Source organism: Podarcis raffonei, chromosome 16 (genome assembly GCF_027172205.1).
Source record: "Podarcis raffonei isolate rPodRaf1 chromosome 16, rPodRaf1.pri, whole genome shotgun sequence".
NCBI lineage: Eukaryota > Metazoa > Chordata > Lepidosauria > Squamata > Lacertidae > Podarcis > Podarcis raffonei.
In genome coordinates, this window is record NC_070617.1 from 2,404,187 (window position 1) to 2,426,427 (window position 22,241).

At 45.9% G+C, this 22,241-nt stretch overlaps 1 protein-coding gene across 2 annotated transcripts; it reads left to right on the plus strand.

The window, feature by feature from the left end:
• The first annotated feature begins 1,772 nt into the window (after positions 1-1,772).
• LOC128403769 (acyl-coenzyme A thioesterase THEM4-like) lies at positions 1,773-16,164 on the plus strand. 2 transcript variants are annotated; one of them, XM_053368835.1, is made up of 7 exons: positions 1,773-1,845; positions 4,736-4,945; positions 7,645-7,804; positions 8,951-9,116; positions 11,157-11,267; positions 14,802-14,926; positions 15,493-16,164. In XM_053368835.1, the coding sequence occupies exons 2-7, from the start codon at positions 4,814-4,816 to the stop codon at positions 15,549-15,551; spliced, it is 753 nt and encodes a 250-aa protein (XP_053224810.1). In that variant the 5' UTR covers positions 1,773-1,845; positions 4,736-4,813; the 3' UTR covers positions 15,552-16,164. The 2 variants fall into 2 exon arrangements, with proteins under 2 accessions (XP_053224810.1, XP_053224809.1); XM_053368834.1 differs by having other exon boundaries at positions 1,783-1,870.
• Positions 16,165-22,241: the final 6,077 nt, after the last annotated feature.

Sequence of the window (22,241 nt, forward strand, 5' to 3'; positions counted from 1 at the left end):
AACTTCTTCTAGGGCAGAACCCGATCTGTAGATGTCCTAGAATTGTAGAGTGGGAGGGGACCCCAAAGCCCATCTAGTCCAACCCCCTGCAACGCAGGAGTCTCAGCATTCATGGCAGACAGCCACTAAAAACCATATGATGATAGTTATATTAATCTTGTTGTATCTTATAGTGTGGTGGTTTGATTTTTCTGTTATTTGTTTGTTTGATCGTATGTTTGTTTACTTGTTTGTCCATCTGTTTTTTCATAAATGTATTTATTTTAAATAAATAAATAAAGATATATTCAAATAATAATAATAATAATAATAAAATTCTGCTTCTTAAAAACCTCCAAGGAAGGAGAGGGAGACTGTTCCACCATCAAACAGCTCTGGCTGTCAGAAAGTTTTTTCTGTATGTTTAGTCAGAATCTCCAGTGCAATTTGAAGCCATGGATTCGAGTCCTACCCTTGAGAGCAGGAGAAAGCAAGCTTGCTCCATCTTCTATTATTACCACCCAGGGTGGGTAGGGTATAAATTATAAATAATTGTTGTTGTTGTTTAGTCATTTAGTCGTGTCCGCCTCTTCATGGCCCCCTGGACCAGAGCACGCCAGGCCCTCCTGTCTTCCACTGCCTCCCTCATGCTGGTAGCTTTGAGAACACTGTCCCACCATCTCATCCTCTGTCGTCCCCTTCTCCTTGTGCCCTCCATCTTTCCCAACATCAGGGTCTTTTCCAGGGAGTCTTCTCTTCTCCTGAGGTGGCCAAAGTCTTGGAGCCTCAGCTTCAGGATCTGTCCTTCCAGTGAGCACTCAGGGCTGGTTTCCTTCAGAATGGAGAGGTTGGATCTTCTTGCAGTCCATGGGACTCTCAGGAATCTCCTCCAGCACCAGAATTCAAAAGCATCCATTCTTCGGTGATCAGCCTTCTTGATGGTCCAGCTCTCACTTCCATACATCACTACTGGGAAAACCAGAGCTTTAACTATATGAACCTTTGTTGGCAAGGTGATGTCTCTTCTTTTTAAGATGCTGTCTAGGTTTGTCATTGCTTTTCTCCCAAGGAGCAGGCGTCTTTTAATTCCGTGGCTGCTCTCACCATCTGGAGTTAAAACCATGGCTTTAACTATACGGACCTTTGTCGGCAAAGACAACAGGCATATAAATAATAGAATTCTATTATTATTATTATTATTAATAATAATAATAATAATAATACTTATTATTTATTTATTTATTATTATTATTCTATCTGAAGGTGCCTATCCTATCTCCTCTCTCTTCTCCAGTTTAAACACCCCCAGGTGCTTCAACCGTTCCTCATCAGGCTTGGTTTCCAGAACCTTTGATCATCCGGGTCTCCCTCCTCCGCCCAATGAAAACTAAGAACCTCTCAGAAATTAGCATAAAAGACATATGATCCGTTGCTCCAATCAGCACCCAGGTATCAGATGGAAGGGCGGGCAAAGCGGAACAACCGCTCATTACGAAGCCTCGGAGGGAAAGATGGGAGGCTTCTTATTGGCTTTTACAAGTTGATTGACAGGACGCAGAGCCAATGAAGGATTGCGCGTAGCGTCAGTCACCAATAGACATCCAACCTACAGTTCTATCTCCTCCCACTCTCCGCGTTGTCAGAGCGATGGGCGGGAAGCGCGCGAGTCTCTCACGCACGCGCAGTGGCGCAAAGCGTGGCGCCGCCTCGCAGGATTCCTCTCGCCCGGAGAGCGAGAGAAGCACATAGGCGCATGCGCAGAAGCAGAGCCTGACTCACTCTTTCCCCACCCTCGGGAGGGATGGGCGGAAGTGACGTTAGCGGAAGTCAGATGCCGACTCCAGATATTGACTGAGGCAGAAGAAGGTGAGAGCGGAGAAGGAGGGAAGAGGTAAAGTTTTCTGTATCCGGAATTTATTTTTATTTTTTTTGGGGGGGGGATGTGGGTCAAAGGTCAGAGGAGGGGGAGAGGTGACCGTGGAGTTTCCTGGAGTCAAGGCGGAAATGAATATTCATGACTTAAAGTTTACCAGATTATATGCTTTATTTTTAATTTTTATTTTTCTTTGGTTTTATGAATTAATATGTTTTATTTTTTTATTTCCTTTGGTTTTATGAATTTATATGTTTTATTTTTTATTTCCTTTGGTTTTATGAATTTATATGTTTTATTTTTTATTTGGTTTTATGAATTTATATGTTTTATTTTTTATTTTCTTTGGTTTTATGAACTTACATGTTTTATTCTTTTTATTTTCTTTGGTTTTATGAACTTATATGTTTTATTCTTTTTATTTTCTTTGGTTTTATGAATTTATATGTTTTATTTTTTTATTTTCTTTGGTTTTATGAACTTATATGTTTTATTTTTTATTTTCTTTGGTTTTATGAATTTATATGTTTTATTCTTTATTTTATTTTATTTTGTTTTATGAATGCTTTATTGCTTGCAAACTGTATAAGAGAAATAATCAATAAATACTAAAGACAAAATAAAGATAAGTATCCTTAAGCGATACTTGTTTTGCACATCATTTTGTAATTAAGTTTAACACGACCTCCGATCTTCCCATTATGTTCCTGAATTGAATTCCTTAACTGCGCACTTATCTCTCTTTTCCCCTCCGTGTTATTTAACTTGCTTTAAATCTTGTAAGATTATCCTATTTACACACAGAAGTTCAGTCAAAACCTGCCAACGGATTGATATTCTTTTCCATAAACTCTGTATATGTCCCACTCTCTGATAGATAACCTTTTCGTCTGTAACCTTGCTGATAGACTCGCCAGTTCAGCGTACTCTCTTAATTTATTTTGCCAGTCTGATTTGGATGGGGTATCCTCTCCCTTCCAACCTTTTGCGATTAGAATTCTGGCAGCAACTGTAGCATACATAAAGACACTCCTGAACTTTTTTGAAATTGTATGTTATATATGTTTTATGGTGATATATAGATTTAATTAAGGGACACGGGTGGCGCTGTGGGTTAAACCACTGAGCCTCTTGGGCTTGCCAATCAGAAGGTTCGAATCCCCGCAACAGGGTGAGCTCCCGTTGCTTGCTCCCTGCTCCTGCCAACCTAGCAGTTCAAATGCACACAAAAAAAGTGCAAGTAGATAAATAGGTACCGCTCTGGCGGGAAGGTAAACGACGTTTCCGTGTGCTGCTCTGGTTCGCCAGAAGCGGCTTAGTCCTGCTGGCCACATGACCCGGAAGCTGTACCCCGGCTCCCTTGGCCAATAAAGCGAAATGAGCGCCGCAACCCCAGAGTCGTCCGCAACTGGACCTAATGTTCAGCGGTCCCTTTACCTTTACCTATGGATTTAATTAAGGGACGCGGGTGGCGCTGTGGTCTAAATCACTGAGCCACTTGGGCTTGCCGGTCAGAAGGTCGGTGGTTCGAATCCCTGCGACGGGGTGAGCTCCCGTTGCTCGGTCCCTGCTCCTGGCAACCTAGCAGTTCGAAAACATGTCAAAGTGCAAGTAGATAAATAGGTACCGCTCTGGCGGGAAGGTAAACGGCGTTTCCGTGCGCTTCTCTGGTTTCGCCAGAAGCGGCTTAGTCATGCTGGCCACATGACCCGGAAAAACTTTCTGCGGACAAACATCAGCTCCCTCGGCCTGTAAAGCGAGATGAGTGGTGCAACCCCAGAGTCATCTGCGACTGGGCCTAATGGTCAGGGGTACCTTTACCTTTACCTTTTTATAGATTTAATTGAAGCACCAAATGCCGCCTGCTGTGATGACGTTTGTGACTTATTTGTATTAAGGTTCCTAAACTGACCTTATTAAAAGCAGCGCCATGTGGACTGGGATCTTAAGTCCTTTCAAAGGTCCTCCAGGAGGGGCTCCGTGGTGGCAGAGTAGCCAGAAAGGCCCCTGGCTTAGTCCCTGGCAGATTCTCCAGAGAGGGCTGGGAGAGGCCCTGCCGCTCTCAAACCCTGGAGGAGCAGCTGCCAGATAGTGTAGGCAGTGCTGACCCAGACGCATAAATGGTCCGACTCAGGATGAGGCACCCTTCTCATTTATTTCCTGGCAGTTAGTAAAAATTGCCGGGTGGGGACCTGTGTTAGTGGGGAATGTAATTATGAGCAAGTTTTTGCTCCATGCTTGCAATGCTTTGCCACCCAACGAAGCTGAATAAGTTTCAGGGTGGGCAGAAAGAAGGACTTCTCCGCACGGTGCTTAGTTAAAGCTGGACTCTGCTCCCGCTGCAGACGGTGACGGCCAGGACAGGACAAAATCTTAATTTCAATTTGATTTAGCCTGATCCTCTACCCCCTTTTCCCTTTCCTCTTCTATGGCGAAACCCTTTCTGGGACCCCACATTTAAATTCTTCCCAGGTCTCCTTGCTGGCCCCAGTAGGACCAATTTGGCCAGTTAAGCCTGGTGATCATTTGCCATCTACTGACTGGGTTTTGTTTTCTTTTGTTTTTCCCAAAACGACCCCTGAATTTCATTGATATTGATGCTGCATTTTATGTTGTATTTTATGCTGTTCTTAAGTCCCATTTCGATCATTGTTTTATATTTGCTGTTAGCCGTCCTGAGCCCAGTTTTTAAACCGGGAAGGGTGGGGTATAAATAAAAAAATATTATTATAATTATTATTATTAAGAGGGTGAGGCTGCCAAGTCCTCCGCTGTCCCTCCTTAGTCAGAAGCCAGCATCCTTCCGAAGCCCAGATGCCAGGAGAACCTGCGAGGTTTGCATTTCTCTTGCCAAACTGTGACTGGGCCAATCTCCCTTGGCAGGTGTCGTCCCTTCCGGCCGCATCTTGATCAGCAAGAAGAGTGACTGGCGCTTATCCCTGAGACGCATACGAGTCAGACATGCTGAGGAGCTTCGCCCGGCTGGCTAAGGGGCTCGCTCGCTGGGGGGCCCCCAGATGTGGTCCCCCGGGAGCAGAAGCAGCGTCTCGAGGAGTCTTGCCTTCTTCCCAGATGCCGTTGTGGAAAGCCGCAGTGAGTATAGGATCATAGAGCTGTAGATTCGGAAGGGATCCCAAGGGTGATCCAGTCCAACCCTCTGCAGTCACAGCGTACATGAGGTGGACGTTATTTGTGACTCTGGGACACTGACGTTTCAAGCCATCATCTAAACGAGATCCACCAAATGAGGTCAAATTTGGGATTATTTCGATGACGGCTTAAAGTTTGACCTTTTGCCTGTGCTTTTGGGCACAGAGACTGCTCCCCAGTTGTCTGATTTGCTGTTTTTTATTGGTTTTCTTTTAAATCTGATTTTTATGATTTTATTGATACTACTCCCCTACCCTGCAATGTCACCTAACATCCTTCTCTGGTTCTGAGGAGGAGCACTTTTTATCTGTCACAAACATACCACCCTTTATGCTCTTGTCACACAGCCTGACTGTGCTAATAGCACTGTGCTGGTAGCAGGATAGGTGCTCGGACTCGCTAAGTGCAGATTTCAACAGCTCGGGGCTGTGTACACAACCTACTCTTAAAGCTCGCATCTGCCCTTGACATAATATTGGGGACTGTAATTTGCCCATCACAGAATTACCATTTCCTGCCCCATCAACAAACTGCAGTGTCCTGCATTCTTTGGGGGAAAGTCAGGTGCTTTGAACGTATGGTGTGTATTCAGACACGGTATCAGTTTTGAGCACCAGCGAGACCAGTTTCACAGAAAACAGAAGTTAATTAGGGGAGCTGAAGTTTTGCCAGTTCTTTCGTAGCTTTCATGTTCCCTGACTTTTGGCAGTGTTAGATGGGGCTGGCAGGAATGCAGCAACATCTGTAGAGCCAAAGATTCCCCACCCCTGTTGTAAATAAAGAGATTGCGCTCTCGTGCAAGATGGGTGCTGTATCTAGTGCAAAGCCCATGTTGCATTATTGAGCATTGATGTGACTATAAGAGTAATTTAAAGGTAAAGGTAAAAGGACCCCTGACCATTAGGTCCAGTCGTGACTGACTCTGGGGTTGCGGCGCTCAGCTCGCTTTATTGGCCGAGGGAGCCGGCGTACAGCTTCCGGGTCATGTGGCCAGCAGGACTAAGCTGCTTCCGGCGAACCAGAGCAGCGCATGGAAATGCTGTTTGCTTTCGAACTGCCAGGTTGGCAGGAGCAGGGACTGAGCAACGGGAGCTCACCCCGTCGCGGGGATTTGAACCACAGACCTTCTGATGGGCAAGTCCTAGGCTCTGTGGTTTAACCCACAGCTAAAAACATTGTTGTTTAGACCAGGGTTTCCCAAACTTGGGTCTCCAGCTGTTTTGGGGCTACTATTCCCATCATCCCTGGCCACTGGTCCTGCTAGCTAGGGATGATGGGAGCTGTAGTCTAACCACACCTGGAGACCCAAGTTTGAGAAACCTTGGTTTAGACAAGCCTATCCAAACGCTTATAACATTGAGGCAATTTAAATCTGTTTTAGTGTTTTAATTTTTGCATCTTTTTAGAGTATGGCTGTTACTTTTTTCTTGAGTTTTATCTTTGAGGTATTTTTTTACAATCAAGTGGAGTATAATTTTTATAAAATAAATAACTACCACTGAAACTGGCTCGGAGCCAGCTGAGGCAGAGTGCCATCTTAGTTGTCTGCCCATTACGTCAGAAAGCAGCCTCCAGCTTTTGGTAGTGATTCACACCCACACACCCAGGTCTATCCCACCCATCCAGCAATCATGTAACACCTGGGTAGACAAACTAAGGTCTGGAGGCCGGATCCGGCCCAATCGCCTTCTAAATCCGGCCCACGGACGGTCCAGGAATCAGCGTGTTTTTACATGAGTAGAATGTGTCCTTTTATTTAAAATGCATCTCTGGGTTATTTGTGGGGCATAAGAATTTGTTCATCCCCCCCCCCAAAAAAAATATAGTCCGGCCCCCCACAAGGTCTGAGGGACAGTGGACCGGCCCCCTGCTGAAAAAGTTTGCTGACTCCTGATGGAACATCATGATTTTACTGTGTACTATTATATTCTAATTATGTAATGTTACTTTATTTGATTTAAGTTACTTCAATTTAAAGTTATGTTTTAGGTGTGTGTTCCTCGTTGTATACTTTGTTGCTGTAAACCGCCTTGTGAATAGTGATATAGAAAGGTGGTATACAAATTAAAAATGAAATTAAATCAGCTGTCAAATCATTTCCATCTGCCCCCCTACTTTCCATGACTTTCCTAGGGTTAGACTCATGAAGTGTATGTACATTCATATATATACATTCATATATGTGTGTGTGTATATATATGTATATGAATTCTAAGGAGGACTTGAACAGGAATTCATGGGAAAAACTTTGATAAATGTTTTGGTGTTGTTGTTGCTTTCTCGTGCTTAGGTGACCCCCCCTTTTGGCCTCTGCCCACGCCCCGCCCCCCCAGAACCTGGGCCCTGGAAGATTCAAAGAGTTTGAATGCATCCCTCAAGCTGAAAGTGGTTCCCTACCCCTAGATTGAATGCATTCAGCAGCTGGTGATAGTGTCAGGGGCAAAAACTGGAGCTGGGCCTATACCTAGGAGCTTTGAAGTGTGGGAGAGCAGAGCAGGATGGGAAGAAAGCTGTGTGAGTCACTGGTGGAAAATGCAGTAAGTCACAGGTGATGTGTTTGCTGTGCTATAACCTGCATCCTTATCCCCTCTTTTCTACGCACCTTTAGTTCCCTGGCTTACGTACATTCCCCTTCTTTACAGGCACTATTCCACGAGTCTGAGCATGCAAAGGACTATGCCATCCCCAACGCCAGCTGGACTCCAGAGATGGTGAATCAGTTCAACAGATTCATGGCGATGGCGAAAGACGGAACGTGGAAAAGGCTGCCTTCTTATAGGAATGTTGCAGATCACGTTCCAGGCAAGGACCTCTTTTTCATTCCTTTCTCTCTCTCCTTGCTAAAACCTTTGCCACCAGCCTCTGTTTCATCCAGAATATCAGGGATGGCAGACTGGTAGTCCTCTGCACGTTCTTTGATTCCAACGCCAATTGTTCTCGTTCTGTTCTGCCCAATGTCAAATTTGGGCTTCTAGTGTTGTATCTCCTTTCCCTTGGAATCACCCTCCTCTTAAATACTACTATACAGGCGCCCACTGAAGACCTACCATTTCCAAGACGCCATTTAAGTAGAGATTTCCCCCAATCTGTATCTCTGCTGAAATTGATTTTTAAATAGTTGTACAGATGTTTTTATTTGTTTTATTCATTGCATTTGTTCCCTTCTGTGGACTCCAATTGTTCTTGCTCTGTTCTGCAGAATGTCGGAATTGGGCTTCTAGTGTTGTGGCTGAAAGGGGGTTGTTGTTGTTGTTGTTGTGTATTTGTGTTTTCATTTTGTATTTTGTTGTATACCTCCCTGTGATTTGGGGGCGAAGGTTGGCATATCCATTTAATAACTAATAATATTTAGTGGGCGCCTTAAAAATCATTCATAAGGCGCCTGTCTGAGCAGGCCGGTGGCAGGAGCGAGCAGGGAAGACACCTAAAAGATAACTGATAAAACCCTGCCCTCGTCCCTGCCTCTTCCTCTTTCCCAGGCACCAAGAGTGTGTGGGTGTTTCTATGCCTGCGTCAGTTTGCTTGTTCTTTTGGATATCTGCCTGCAAGGAAGAGAGTGTGCAGATTAGAGTGGCGCTGCTTGAGGGCTGGCTGAGTGGATACAACGCTGTGTGTGGCCAAGATCCCACAACGGCAGACTGTGGCACCTGTGGTGGTTGGGCCACTGGGGCGCCCTCCATCCCAGCCACATGGAGTTGTAGGTCAGGCATTGCAGGAAACAGGCCTGTGACTCTCGGCCAGCATACGAACTTGCGGGAGGGGAAGCGAGGGCTGGAGGGGAGGGCATTGAAATTGAATTGAAATTGAAATACACTGGTACCTCGGGATGCAAACGGAAGTGACTGGTAGATTATTCAATGAGCCCTCAGCTTCAGCGGTGTTGTTACTGCATGCAGGTGAGTCCATAATAAGATCGTGCTCATTCACGACTTGATGCTGCTCCCACAGTAAGGATGAGGCAAGGGAACGAGCTAAAGGACAGAGCCAGCCGTCTCTTCCTCAGGAACCTCGACGAGGAAGGCATGGGCTTTGAATACGCGATGTTTCTCAACCTGTCGGAGAAAAGGATGGTGTCCATGTTCCAGCTTGGTCCCTACCTCGAAGGGCCTCCAGGGTAAGGACTGAACCAGAACCGTGAACCGTTTTCTAAGCCATGGGCCCTTGGAGGTGTTTGAGTGAGTTTGGTGGGCACCATCCACCTGGCCATTTTTCTGTGCCCTTCCCTGGATCAGCGCTCCCAGTAGAGAAATTGCACATGTATACGCCTCACTTTTCCAAGGGATGTGGGTAAAAGCAGGTTCCAGTGGAATCACCGTATTTTTCGCTCTATAGGACGCACCCGACCATAGGACGCACCTTGTTTTATAGGGGGTGAACAAGAAAAAAAAATTCTCCCCCTCTCTGCTCAGCGCCCCTTCAGCGAAGCGTCAGGAGAAACGGAGCCCCTTCCATTTCTCCTCCCGCTTCGCTGAAGGGGCTCTGCGCAGCTCTCCCTTTCTTCAGCGAAAGTAACCCAAAGCCTTCAGAATGCAGCGCGAGGTCCCGCTGCGCCCCAAACGCTTCAGGGATAGCCACTTGAAGCCTTTGGAACGAAGCGGGACCTCGGCTCCAAAGGCTTCGGGTTCCTTTCGCTGAAGCCGGGACTCCCGGCTTCAGCGAAAGGAACCCAAAGCCTTTGGAGCACAGCGCGAGTTCCCGCTGCGCTCCAAAGGCTTCAGGCAGCTATCCCTGAAGCCTGGAGAGCGAGAGGGGTCTGTGCGCACCAACCCCTCTCACTCTCCAGGCTTCAGCAAAAGCAACGCATAGCCTCCGGAGCGCGGAGGGAGCGCTCCCTCTGCACTTTGGAGGCTTCACGTAGCTTTCACTGAAGCCAAGGAGCCTGCATTTGCTCCATAGGACGCACAACCATTTCCCCTTAATTTTTGGAGGGAAAAAGGTGCATCCTATAGAGCGAAAAATACAGTAATTTGAGCCTGCAGAGGTTCAGGGGCGTGGTGGCCTGGGAGAGGGCCTTCCTAAGTTGTGGAAGTTCCTCCCCACGGAGGTGCAGCTAGAACCCTCATTACACTGCTTTTGGCAAATTCTGAAGACCCACCTCTCAAACCTGGCCTTTGACACCTGAGAGGTGTGTTTTCAGGGACCACTACACTATTCCTTTTTTATCTTTTTATTTCCAAAACCAAAAAGAAAAAAGAAAAATTACAAACATCAAATTCAGCATCCATCTTTGTTTCCTAACATAAACCTGTTACATGGTTAGCTAAATCAAATATACCTAATTACTCTAAACTTCTCTTTGCTGTATACAAATACATCACAATTGTTGTTGTTGTCGTTTAGTCGTGTCCGACTCTTCGTGACCCCATGGACCAGAGCAGGCCAGGCCCTCCTGTCTTCCACTGCCTCCCGCAGTTTGGTCAAACTCATGCTGGTAGCTTCGAGAACACTGTCCCACCATCTCGTCCTCTGTTGTCCCCTTCTCCTTGTGCCCTCCATCTTCCCCAACATCAGGGTCTTTTCCAGGGAATCTTCTCTTCTCACAATGTGGCCAAAGTCTTGGAGCCTCAGCTTCAGGATCTGTCCTTCCAGGGAGCACTCAGGGCTGATTTCATTCAGAATGGAGAGGTTTGATCTTCTTGCAGTCCATGGGGCTCTCAAGAGTCTCCTCCAGCACCAGAATTCAAAAGCATTCATTCTTCGGCGATCAGCCTTCTCTATGGTCCAGCTTTCACTTCCATACATCACTACTGGACATCACAATTAGAAATTATATATTAAAACTTTTATTTATATTGCTCACCACCCTATTCCTGTGGCTGTGATCTGTTTTAAATGTTCTGAATCTTGAATCTTGCATTGTTATAACCACGTTCTGGGACCTGTTGCTTAAGGGTGGGTTATAAATTCACTAATAATTATTTCAACAATAATGGCAATATCCCTTCTGCTGCAACAGTGGGCAAATGTAGTTCCTCTTTAACAGGCAGTCCAGGAGTATCTGGTATCCACTCCTGCTCTGGGACCTCGTGTCTCCCTGAATCCACGCTCTCCTGCCTCCAGAGCCATGCGTGGAAGTCATCTTTGCACATCGTCTTCTTTGTTTCCACAAAGTTTGTGTGGTTTTTATTTTTAAATTAACTTTTCATTTTTACAGGTTTGTACACGGCGGCTGCATTGCCACCATCCTGGACAGCGTCCTTGGCACATGTGCCATCTTCGTCGCTGGCAGGGTGCTGACCGCAAACCTCACCATAAACTACAAGAGGTGAGCAAACCAGCCTTTGGAGAACTAAGAACTTCGGAAACTGGCGCATGATCGGCATAGGTCATGGGTTTGATTTTAAAAGGTAAAGGTACCTACGGGACCGCCTCTCCTGGTATGCCCCACAGAGAAACTTATGGTCTTCAAATAAAAACATCTTGAAGGTCCCAGGCCACAGAGAAGTTAGGCTGGCCTCAACTAGAGCCAGGGCCTTTTCGGCTGTGGCCCCGACCTGGTGGAACACTCTGTCACAAGAGACTAGGGCCCTGCGGGACTTGACATCTTTCCGCAGGGCCTGCAAGACAGAGCTGTTCCGCCAGGCCTTTGGCCAGGGCACAGCCTGACTCCCTCCCTCGGCAATCTTCGCGGAGCTCTGGCCCAATGGTGGCCAGTGGCTTGAATTTAATTAATTTTATAATGAATGATTTTAGAGTGTTGTTTGTGTTGTACTTTTGTATTGTTTTATTGTTGTTAGTCGCCCTGAGCCCGGCTTCGGCTGGGGAGGGCGGGATATTAATAAAATTTATTATTATTATTACCCCTGCCCGTATGGGCCAGTCGTGTCCGACTCTAGGGTTGTGCGCCCATCTCACTTAAGAGGCCGGGGGCCAGCGCTGTCCGCAGACACTTCCGGGTCACGTGGCTAGCGTGACAAGCTGCATCTGGCGAGCCAGAGCCGCACATGGAAATGCCGTTTACCTTCCCGCCGGAGCGGTGCCTATTTATCTACTTGCACTTAAGGGTGCTTTCAAACTGCTAGGTTGGCAGGTGCTGGGACCGAACGACGGGAGCGCACCCTGCCGCGGGGATTCGAACCGCCGACCTGACGATCAGCAAGTCCTAGGCGCTGAGGTTTTAGCCACAGCGCCACCCGCGTCCTTTGGGTTTGATTTTAAGCACTCTGCAAATCTTTCGACACATTTGGCAAAACAAGAGTCGATTCAGTAATAAGAATTCTGGACATTTGAATACAACATATACTCTCCTAGGTTTTTATTTAAATTTCTCCAAGGGTCTGTCTGGTTTCAAGTTGACTCAGCTACAAAAATACACACACTCTCTCTCTCTCTCTCTCTCTCTATATATATATATATATCAGAATTATTTTTATTTATATCCCACCCTTCTCGGTTCAGAAAACCGGGCTCAGGGCGGCTATCAACAAATTTAAAACACTTATTTGATGTAACAAAAGACCCAGCATAAAATACAGTATAAAACATGAATAACAATAAATTCAGAATTAAAAAATCAATTTAGGGGGCAAATCCATCCAATAAACATTAGATGTTCACCAGGGCTAGCTGGCTAAATTAGCCCTATTTGGGCCAGCGAGGGGACCAGGGGAGAATTAGCTGTGGGATCCCAGAGCAGGTAATCTTCATAAAAAAGGGAGAGGGAGGGAGGGAAGGAAGGGGAATAAAAGGCTAAGTTCAAATTGAAAGCCAGGCAGAACAGCTCTGTCTTACAGGCCCTGCGGAAGGAGGTTAAATCCTGCAGGGCCCTTGTCTCATGGGACAGAGCATTCCACCAGGTCGGAGCCATCACTGAAAAGGCCCTGGCCCTGGGGGAGGATAGTCTGACTTCCTTAGGGCCCAGGACCTAAGGAAATCAGATTATTCATGGACCTCAAGGTCCTCTGCGGGGCAGACCAGGAGAGGCGGTCCTGTAAAGACGAGGGACCTAAGCCGCAAACTAGCAACAGTACAGAAGTCAGCCTATGCTACTCTGAAGTTTTTTCTATTCTAAAGGTGGCAGGCTGGTAATTCCAGCCCTAAAAGTCTATCTTGGGAAAGTAGTAGCTCAAATGCAGTATGGTATTGAGATCTGGGGGATAAATCACAACAACCAAGAGGTCCAGAGGGTGGCAACACGAGAACAGGGCCTTCTCTGCAGTGGCTCCCCATATCTGTGGGATGCTCTCCCCAGGGAAGTCCACCTGGTGCCTTCATTATACACCCTTCGGCACCAGGCAAAAACGTTCCTTTTTAACCAGGCCTTTGGTTGATTTGATTGACACCCTATGCCCTTTTAAAATGTGGGGGTTTTTTGGGAGAGGGGTTATTGGGTTGCTGCTTTTATTTTGATTATGTATTTTGTGGTTTTATATTTTGATTTTGTTCTGTGAGCTGCCCTGAGGCCTCTGGGTATAGGGTGGTATATAATTTCAATAAATAATAATAACCTGAAAGACCTGGAAGTCTGCCAGAATAAGTTCCTAAGGTGTCTGCGGGCAGTACCTCCAGGTACCCCTTAGAACAGAGACAGGTGTGGTGTCTGTAAAAGCTAGGATGGAGATGGCTGCTCTTTCGTACTATAAAAGGGTCCTGGATAGACTGTTTGCCTAGACCAGGGGTCTGCAACCCGGAGCCGCATGTGGCTCTTTTACACCTTTGCTGCGGCTCCGGGGCAGATACTAGCGAGGGGAGGAGGCGCATTGTGCGCCCCGACACTCCCCACTGTGGCGGGCGCTGTACTGGCTGTGACGTCGCATGGGGGCGGTGCGTGCGTTAGTCACGCACCGTCCTGACGTCACCTTCCCGCCCGCTGGCAGATCGGACATTAAGGTAAGAAACAATATATGCAGTGTTATATTTGTTTTAAATGTCGCAATGGTTTTGCGGCTCCCAGGTTTTTTTTCTTCGGAAACGGGTCCAAGTGGCTCTTTTTGTCTGAAAGGTTGCAGACCCCTGGCCTAGACTCTGCCTGGAGAAACAGTGGAAGAAGGGTGATTGGGCCAGGCTAGTACAAGATTTGCTAGCCTCAAAAAACCTGACAACAGACATTTTTGTATTCCCTGGAGTTAAAAGACTGCTCAGGGATTGAATCTATAAGCAGGATAACGGGCAAGACTTATCTTTAATCTGTATCTCAAAATGGTACCATTTGCTGAAATCTAACCACACCAGAGCCCCATGTTTGCAGACACTTCCCTTTGCCTCCCTGAGAACTGCTTTTAGAGCTCTCCGCTTTCAAACAATGCCCACGTCAGTCTTAGATGGAAGATACAGGAAAGTTCCAAGGCGTTAAGATTCTGTTTTTGTGGGGCAGGTAAAGTAAAAGTCCTTCCCCATTACATACTCCCTTGCCAGCTCCATCAAAACCCCAGAAAGAGATTTTTTTGAACAGATGTTGGCACCGCTACAGGGACAGAACCCTGCATTGAAAATACTGTACGTTGACTATTATCTGACTGCGCTTGTCACATATAAAACAGACCTATTTGCAAAAGCTGGTAAAAGTGTTTGTGCTAGTCGCATAAAAGACAATACTGTAGACTGTGCAGAGGACTCATTAATTGGATATATTGTAAATGGTTATTTATTTCTGGATCTTCCTTAATAGGTTTTATTGGAGTTTCTCGTTTTGTAACAATAAATGATTGTTTGATTAAAAGTTGAGGGTTTTTTTAAAATCCCAGTCTGATTTGGCTGTGGATTTGAATTTTAATGGATATATAATGGTTTTATGTATGCTTTTATTGCTTTTTTATTGTTGTTAACCATTTTGGGATAAAATAACATCTCCCCCCATTAGCCCTATCCCGCTGGGCTCCGTAGTCTTGGTGGAGAGCAAGCTGGACCGGATAGAGGGCCGGAAAGTGTTTGTGACGGGGCATGTGCAGAGTGTCGATGGGCAGACGGTTCACGCAGAGGCCACAGGTAATGGCTTGGTTCTTGCTATCGTTTGCTGCTGTCGTTGGTGCTACGTCAAAGCTTTCACACAGCATTTTATTTTATTTATTTATTTATTATTAATGTTGCAATACATATATGAAATCTTTACATAATAATACATATACAGTATATTCGTAAATTCACATTTTCACATTTCATTATGTACCAACATTTATCCATTTCTTATTTCTTGCCCCATGTCTTCCCTCCAATTGTGCGTGACTTCCTTGTTATTATTTTGTAACTTTATTATTGAGGTTGTATTTTTGTATCTTAATAATTAAACATTCAGTCTTATATATCAGCTTAGCTTAATTTAACTTTGTGAAATCAGTCTATACAGATCAATAAATTCTTGTTGGAGCATCTTTCGGTCATGTATTCTTCTACACATTTCCATTCCTGTTTGAGATTTTGATTAGATTGCATTCTAATTGTTGCCGTCATTTTTGCTAATCCAATCATTAAAAAAAAAAAAATGTTGCCAATCTTTTAAGGTTGGTGCTCGCACAGCATTTTATTTTATTTCCCCCCTCCTGTTTCTGTTTTAGCTCTCTTCATCCAGTTCCAGTTAAAGGACTCCATCCAGCAGCAAGCCTCTTCCAAATAGCACGCCAGAGGAAGTCCAGTCTTTCCCCCCGAAAGCTGATCATCTTGAACAGGTCCAGTCCAATGCCTAGCCTTAAGCACTTGAGCCTGGGGAGACTGACCTCTGCAAAAGCATTTTGGCTCCTGAACCAACTCTGCGCACTTTGGCAAGCGTGCATTTCCTCTTCCCACGTTTGACTGCAAAGTGCGTCCTGTCTTCTTGGCCAGTATCTCCTCAACGTAGCCCTAGGGCTGTTCCTGCTACACAGAACTCTCAGAGCTGAACCGTGGCAGCTCTTTCATATACCATTCTCCACGATGCAGTATTGAACTTTAAAGCAGTGTTTTCCGGCCTTTGTCAAGCTAAGCTCGCCTGCTATCAACAATGGGTTTCCGCTTCCTCTCTCGTTCACCTGTCTGCCTCCGATTGCCAACAAACCTACTCAGCTTGTCCAGAAAACACAGCACCTCTTTCAGGAAGGAATCTTGCCTCTCTACCTTGAGGGAAATCATCATCCTCAAACCTTTTATTGGCATCACATACAACATCCAAACAAATCAATACAGAATTACCACTTCCCCAGTGGCACAAAACATTTGCTGAAAGAAAGGAGGCAGAGCAGTCTATCGTCACATCTCTTGGTCTCCAGGGAGATCAGACATCTGCAGGGCATTTCGACGACCAAAAACCAAATAGGGATATTTAGCCGCTAACTTGGTGAGCTCCTGATCATTCCCCAGTAATAGAAAATGTATGACCTCCGACTCTGGTTTCCATTTGGGGATACAGAGTTGATCTAGAAATTGCTGGCGGAGATCAGCATATAGTTTACAATTGAGAACCATATGTGTGGGGGTTTCCACCAGGTGGTCTTCACATGAGCAAGTTCTTTCTCCTTCCACCCTGCCTGAGAACCTTCCTTTTGGGGAAATGCTACAATCCTAGAAACTGGTTCCTGGGAAATCTGGATCTTTTCTACATTCAAGGCGGCTGTTTCTTCCGGAGAAAAAGATTTACGCCAAACAGTGCTGTCATTGCTACTTAAGCAGACTCTTGCCACTTCTAGGGCACATAGGGGTTTTTTTTTTTGTATATAGGGCAAGTTAATATATATATATTATATAATAAGCAGAGTAATATATTTGCAGGGAGCGGGGATGCGTGTGCCTAACTTAACTCATAGCACCATGGAAAGTATTTTCTGTAAAACAGCGTATCCAGCAAGCTCAGGGCAACCTCTCACTATGCCTTCCGTAGCAGACCTTGCCTTTATTCAAACACCCACTGATCAGCTCCACTTGTACCCATGTGCTGTTCTGGTCACTTATCAGGCGGTCTAACTATTGGTGGGAAAACCTGGCCAGATATGTCCCATTTTTGAACCAGAGTAAGCAGAGGTGTTCTCTGCAGTCCAGACATGTAGGGTGGTATCCCACCATTAGCCCTACCCAAGGTAGGCCCATTGAACTCAATGGATGTGGCCAACACAGGTCTATTAATTTCAGTGGGCCTGCTCTGAGTAAAACTTAGTTGAGTGCAATCCATGCTTACCTTTACATCAGAGGTGTTGGCGCCCTACAAGAAGAGGATCATTGCCTGCTATTCTCTCTCTCTCTCTCTCTCTCTCTCTCTCACACACACACACACACACACACACAGATAGATAGATAATCTTAGCTGGTGGAAAGCAAACACTCTTCATACAAATCAAGGCCCAATACAAATCATAAAAATCTGTAGTGTCAACACACCCATCTTTCATAATAGCATTTTACTGGAAATTGCTGGGTCGTACATGCCGTGTGTGTTTTTGTGTAGTGCCGTGTTCTCCCAAAGAGGCATATTCTCTGCCCTACCCTTTTAGTTCCACGAATACTCAAACTGAACTGATGGCTTCCTGAAATCACAGCAGGTGTGCACTGTGCACTTTTTATGCGTCTGGGCTGAGCGTCACGCATACAAACCCTCGGCCGGTCTTCAACTGGTGAACACATGTTCAGAGCTTCCCTTTGAGCCTGTTGATACGAACAAAAAGTGCCTATAAAGCTTCCATGTAAGCTGATATTTCATATTGAAGCTTCTTCCTCTTCAGTTTTTGAGGGGTGCAGCCAAGGGAGCTCTCCTGTTGGCCTTCTAATAAGGCAGGTGTGGGGAGCCTGTGGCCTCCCAGTTATTGCTGAACTCCCACCATCCCCAGCTATTGGCTATATTTGCTGGGGCTGATGGAAGCTATGGTTCAGCAACATCTGTAAGACCAAAGCTTCCCCACTCCTGATATAAAGGGGACTTGTGCTTCCTATCCAATTCCTCCCAATAAACCTTAAGAGCTTGTGCAGATCAAATATATTTAAGCTTCCACCAGGGAGTTTCTTGGGGCCTGGTTCTTCCATAGCATTCTAGCAGTGTTGGAAATGCATGAGTGTTTTTTTACCATTTAAGTATTCAATAAGGGTCAGTTTGCAGTCAGACAGGGGGCCTTTCAGGTGTTATTGCACTTCACTCCCCCTGTGCATGATGGGAGTTGGAGTCCACCGCCATCTGGAGGGCCTCATGTTGGCTGCCCCTGACTCACAAGACGTTCTTGGAAAGGAATTTGCTTCCCACATGGTGAGAAATCCTCTTGAGGCCCTTCTCTGTCCTTGGAAGTCTCTCCCCTCCTGCCCACAGCCAACCACATAGGAAAACGGTGGTGTAGCAAATGCTAGTGCTACTCAGAGTAGACCCATTGTCGTCAATAGACGTGGCTAGCTTAGGGTCACCCTCAGTGGGTCTGCTCTGAAAAGAACTTAGTTGGACGCAACTGTAGGTTGGAGCAGAGAAAGAAACATTCAGTGGTTTTTAGTGAGTGACGTTGGGGAGCATTTAAATGGCTACAAAACATGGAAGGTTGCTTCCTCCTTTGTGTAAGACCCCATCTGCATGTATTTTTGTGTTGTGGAGCACCATCCAAAGGCTTCAAGCTGGGACACGGCTCTCTGGTGTGTGACAGCAGCATTTGTGACAGGGAGTGTTGCCTATATACTCCACTTCTCCCACCACCAGCATTGTAGGAGCCCTGGGTCGTGTAATTTTCCCAACTTGCCATAATGAGGGTAATTGGGATCATAGGGAAACTCATTTCCCTAGTACCTTTTGAATGGAATTCTATACGTTGTTGGACTGGGGGCAGAAACCTCCCTCCCAGCCACTAGTGGCAGAGCAGCCAGGCAGAAGGTCTGAGAGCTCAAACCTGGATTACAGGGGAGAGATTAGACTTCTTTGTTCTGCTGCTGATGTCACTTGGGCTTGTCAGGGCATCAATTTGGTTCATAGCTGAGGTTGGCAAAAACTATTCTACTTTGTTGGGAAGCTATGTGGTCTGTCAAGCGCAATTAAAAATAAAAAGGGCGCAGATTCATCCATAACTACTTGACTATCTGTTAACTCTCCTGGCACTTTGCTGAGTGTTCTGGAAAACAGTGTTTGCCAAAATAAAAGAATAAAAAGCTTTGATTGGTTTGTGTGTGTATGTTTTCTCAGAAGGAAAATTTCCCTTGTTTGCTCTCAGTCTGCCAAAGACCTTGGGTCAACTGTGTTTCAATCAGACCAACAGTCCATCTTAACAGAGTTCCCAAAGTTAAGAAATCACCACCAGCTTAGTGGAAATGTGGCCAGTTTCTTTCAATATTTATTGGGTTTCTCTCCCAACTCAGAGCTTCTGGATTGGCTTACAAGTTGTTGGAGTGGGGGAATTATGTGGCAATGTTAGTCTGCATTTTCAGGACATGCAGTTTCCAGTAGAGGCAAGTTAGGTCAAAGCAAAAGTGAGAGAAGAACAGGACCCTGGACAGGTCCCAAGAGGATCCAACTGGTCCATGCTTTCTCTGCAGAGGGCCAATGAAATCCTAATATGGGCTGATGAGATCTGGGTAGGCTCTGCTTCCCTGGAGGAATTGGCCTGGTTGATTTAGGGAAGGCATTATGGGATGGAGATGCCACCACCAAGAAGCTTGAGGTCCCCTGATCTAAAGCAGCCTTACCCAGTTTGGGCGGCCTTTCCAAGTTTTGGGGGCCTACAGCTCCCATCAGCTACCCACTGGTAGTCTTACAAAAGCAATGGAGCTATCCAAAGGACTCACCACATGGTATTATCATTTGCAATCTATTGTGTCAATTGGAGGCAGGACAGGATGGGAGGAAAAGCATGAATTTAGCCTAACCTATGCACTCAAGGGACGCGGGTGGCGCTGTGGGTTAAACCACAGAGCCTAGGGCTTACCGATCGGAAGGTCGGCAGTTCGAATCCTCGCGACGGGGTGAGCTCCCGTTGCTCGGTCCCTGCTCCTGCCAACCTAGCAGTTCAAAAGCACGTCAAAGTGCAAGTAGATAAATAGGTACTGCTCCGGCGGGAAGGTAAACAGTGTTTCCGTGCGCTGCTCTGGTTCACCAGAAGCGGCTTAGTCCTGCTGGCCACATGACCCGGAAGCTGGACGCCGGCTCCCTTGACCAGTAAAGCGAGATGAGTGCCGCAACCCCAGAGTCGGTCACGACTGGACCTAATGGTCACGACTGGACCAAATTCCCTGGTATCGATGTCAAGCTCACTGGTTGGTAGTTACCTGGGTCTTCCTCCCCCCCCCCTTTGAAGATGGAGACAACATTTGCCTGCCTCCAGGCTGCAGGGACGTCACCTGTTCTCCAAGAATTCTCAAAGATAATAGAGGCTCTGAGATTACATCCGCAAGCTCCTTTAGTACCCTTGGACGCAGCTCATCAGGCCCTGGAGATTTGAATTCATTTAGCACCTCTTTCCCACCTTTTCATTCATTTACCACCTCTTTCCCTTTCTTGGACTGTTACTCCCTTTCCCCCCATTATTTAGCCTGTTATCTCCAGGTTGGACACTTCTTTCCTTCTGGGTGAAGACAGAGACAAATCAGGTGTTGAGCAGTTCCGCCTTCTCTCTGTCGCCAAACAGCATTTCTCTGTGATTCCCAAGCAGAGGACCTAGCACTTGCTTGTTCTTCCTCTTGCTTCGAACATAGCTGGATAAACCTTTGTTGTTACTTTTAACCTCTCTGAGCTCATTCTGAGCTTTGGCCTGCCTGACCTTCTCTCTGCAAGTGTTGGCTACTCATCTTCCTTTGTGATTTCTCCTTTCTTCCATTTCTTATACTTTGTGGTTTAGGGCCCTCGTATTTACGGGACCGCCTCTCCTGGTCTGCCCCGCAGAGGACCTTAAGGTCCATGAATAACCATAGTTTAGAGGTCCCGGGCCCTAAGGAAGTCAGATTATCCTCCACCAGGGCCAGGGCCTTCTCAGTGATGGCCCCGACCTGCTGGAATGCTCTGTCCCATGAGACCAGGGCCCTGCAGGATTTAACCTCCTTCCGCGGGGCCTGTAAGACAGAGCTATTCCGCCTGGCTTTCAGTTTGAACTTAGCCTGATCTTTTATTCCCCTTCCTCCCCTTTTTATGAAGATTACCCGCTCTGGGATCCCACAGCTAATTCTCCCCTGGTCTCCTCACTGGCCCAAATAGGACTAATTTAGCCAGCTAGCCCTGGTAATCATCTAAATGTTTATTGGATGGATTTTCCCTGTAAATTGATTTTTGAATTCTGAATTTATTGTTATTCACGTTTTATACTGTATTTTATGCTGTTTTTTGTTGCATCAATTAAGTGTTTGTTGTTGGCCGCCCTGAGCCCGGTTTTCTGAACCGAGAAGGGTGGGGTATAAATAAAAAATTATTATTATTTATTATTATACATGCTCTTCTTAAATCTCAGCTCATCTGTAAGCTCCTTACGTAGCTGCACCAGTTTATTTATATGCCTCCCACTTTTTATTCCTCGTTGGAATTGTCTGCATGTATGCCTTCAATATTTCAGCTCTGAGAAACTCCCGTCCATCTTGGACTTCCTTCTCTTTGGGTATTTCTGACCATGGGGTCTCACCCAGTGGTTCTTTCAGCTTTTTGAAATCAGTCTAATTCTTAAAGGCCAGAGTGCATGTCCGAATACACTCAGTTTTCCCTTGCCTCTGTGTCGTGAAACCCAGGAGGGCCTGATCACTTTCTCCCAAGGTTCTCGTTACTTCCACTTTGCTAATCAGTTGCTCCCTGTTGTTGAGGACCAGTTCCAAGACAGATGAACCCCTTGTTACCTCTTCCACTTTCTGGGAAATAAAGGATAAAGAAGCAGGGGGTCAAGGAGGCTTAGATAAGCCCTGCTTTCTGTGAGTAAATGGTTGGCTGTGTTTGAAAAAAGCATGAATTAAATTGCATGGTTGCTAAATCCTCACTCGTGCTAAGGCTCATTTACAAAATGAATTTCCACATTCCTCCTCCCTCTAATTCTTTCTTGCTTGCAAAAAGGACATGAGTAAGACTGTGCTGTAGACACCGGCGCTAGACTCTTATCTCCAAGTCTGGACTAATTACACCGTTGACCCTTTGGATAATGACCTCTTAAGCGAGCTGGTCATTCAGTTTGGATCATCCTCTTCTCACAAACTAGAACATTGCAGTGCAAAATGGAACAAAAAGAGCCACTCTTCCCATTATTATTTTGTTGTTTCCAAAGTTAGTCATACTCGGAGCAGATCCAAGAAAATTAATGGATGTGACTAACTTAGGTCTCTCTTTTCTTCAGTAAGTAGAACTGAACCATTCGTATTATGTGTAACTAATGTACAAAAGGTTATTGAAATACAACTAAATGCAGTGCTT

What these genes read in the sequence shown, in the direction of transcription:
- LOC128403769 (XM_053368835.1), top strand. Translation starts at nt 4,814, where the DNA reads ATGCTGAGGAGCTTCGCCCGGCTGGCTAAGGGGCTCGCTCGCTGGGGG. An exon ending in TGTTGCAGATCACGTTCCAG is followed by an intron (nt 7,805 to 8,950) that starts GCAAGGACCTCT and finishes CTGCTCCCACAG; the next exon opens with TAAGGATGAGGCAAGGGAAC. An exon ending in GGTTCACGCAGAGGCCACAG is followed by an intron (nt 14,927 to 15,492) that starts GTAATGGCTTGG and finishes TTTCTGTTTTAG; the next exon opens with CTCTCTTCATCCAGTTCCAG.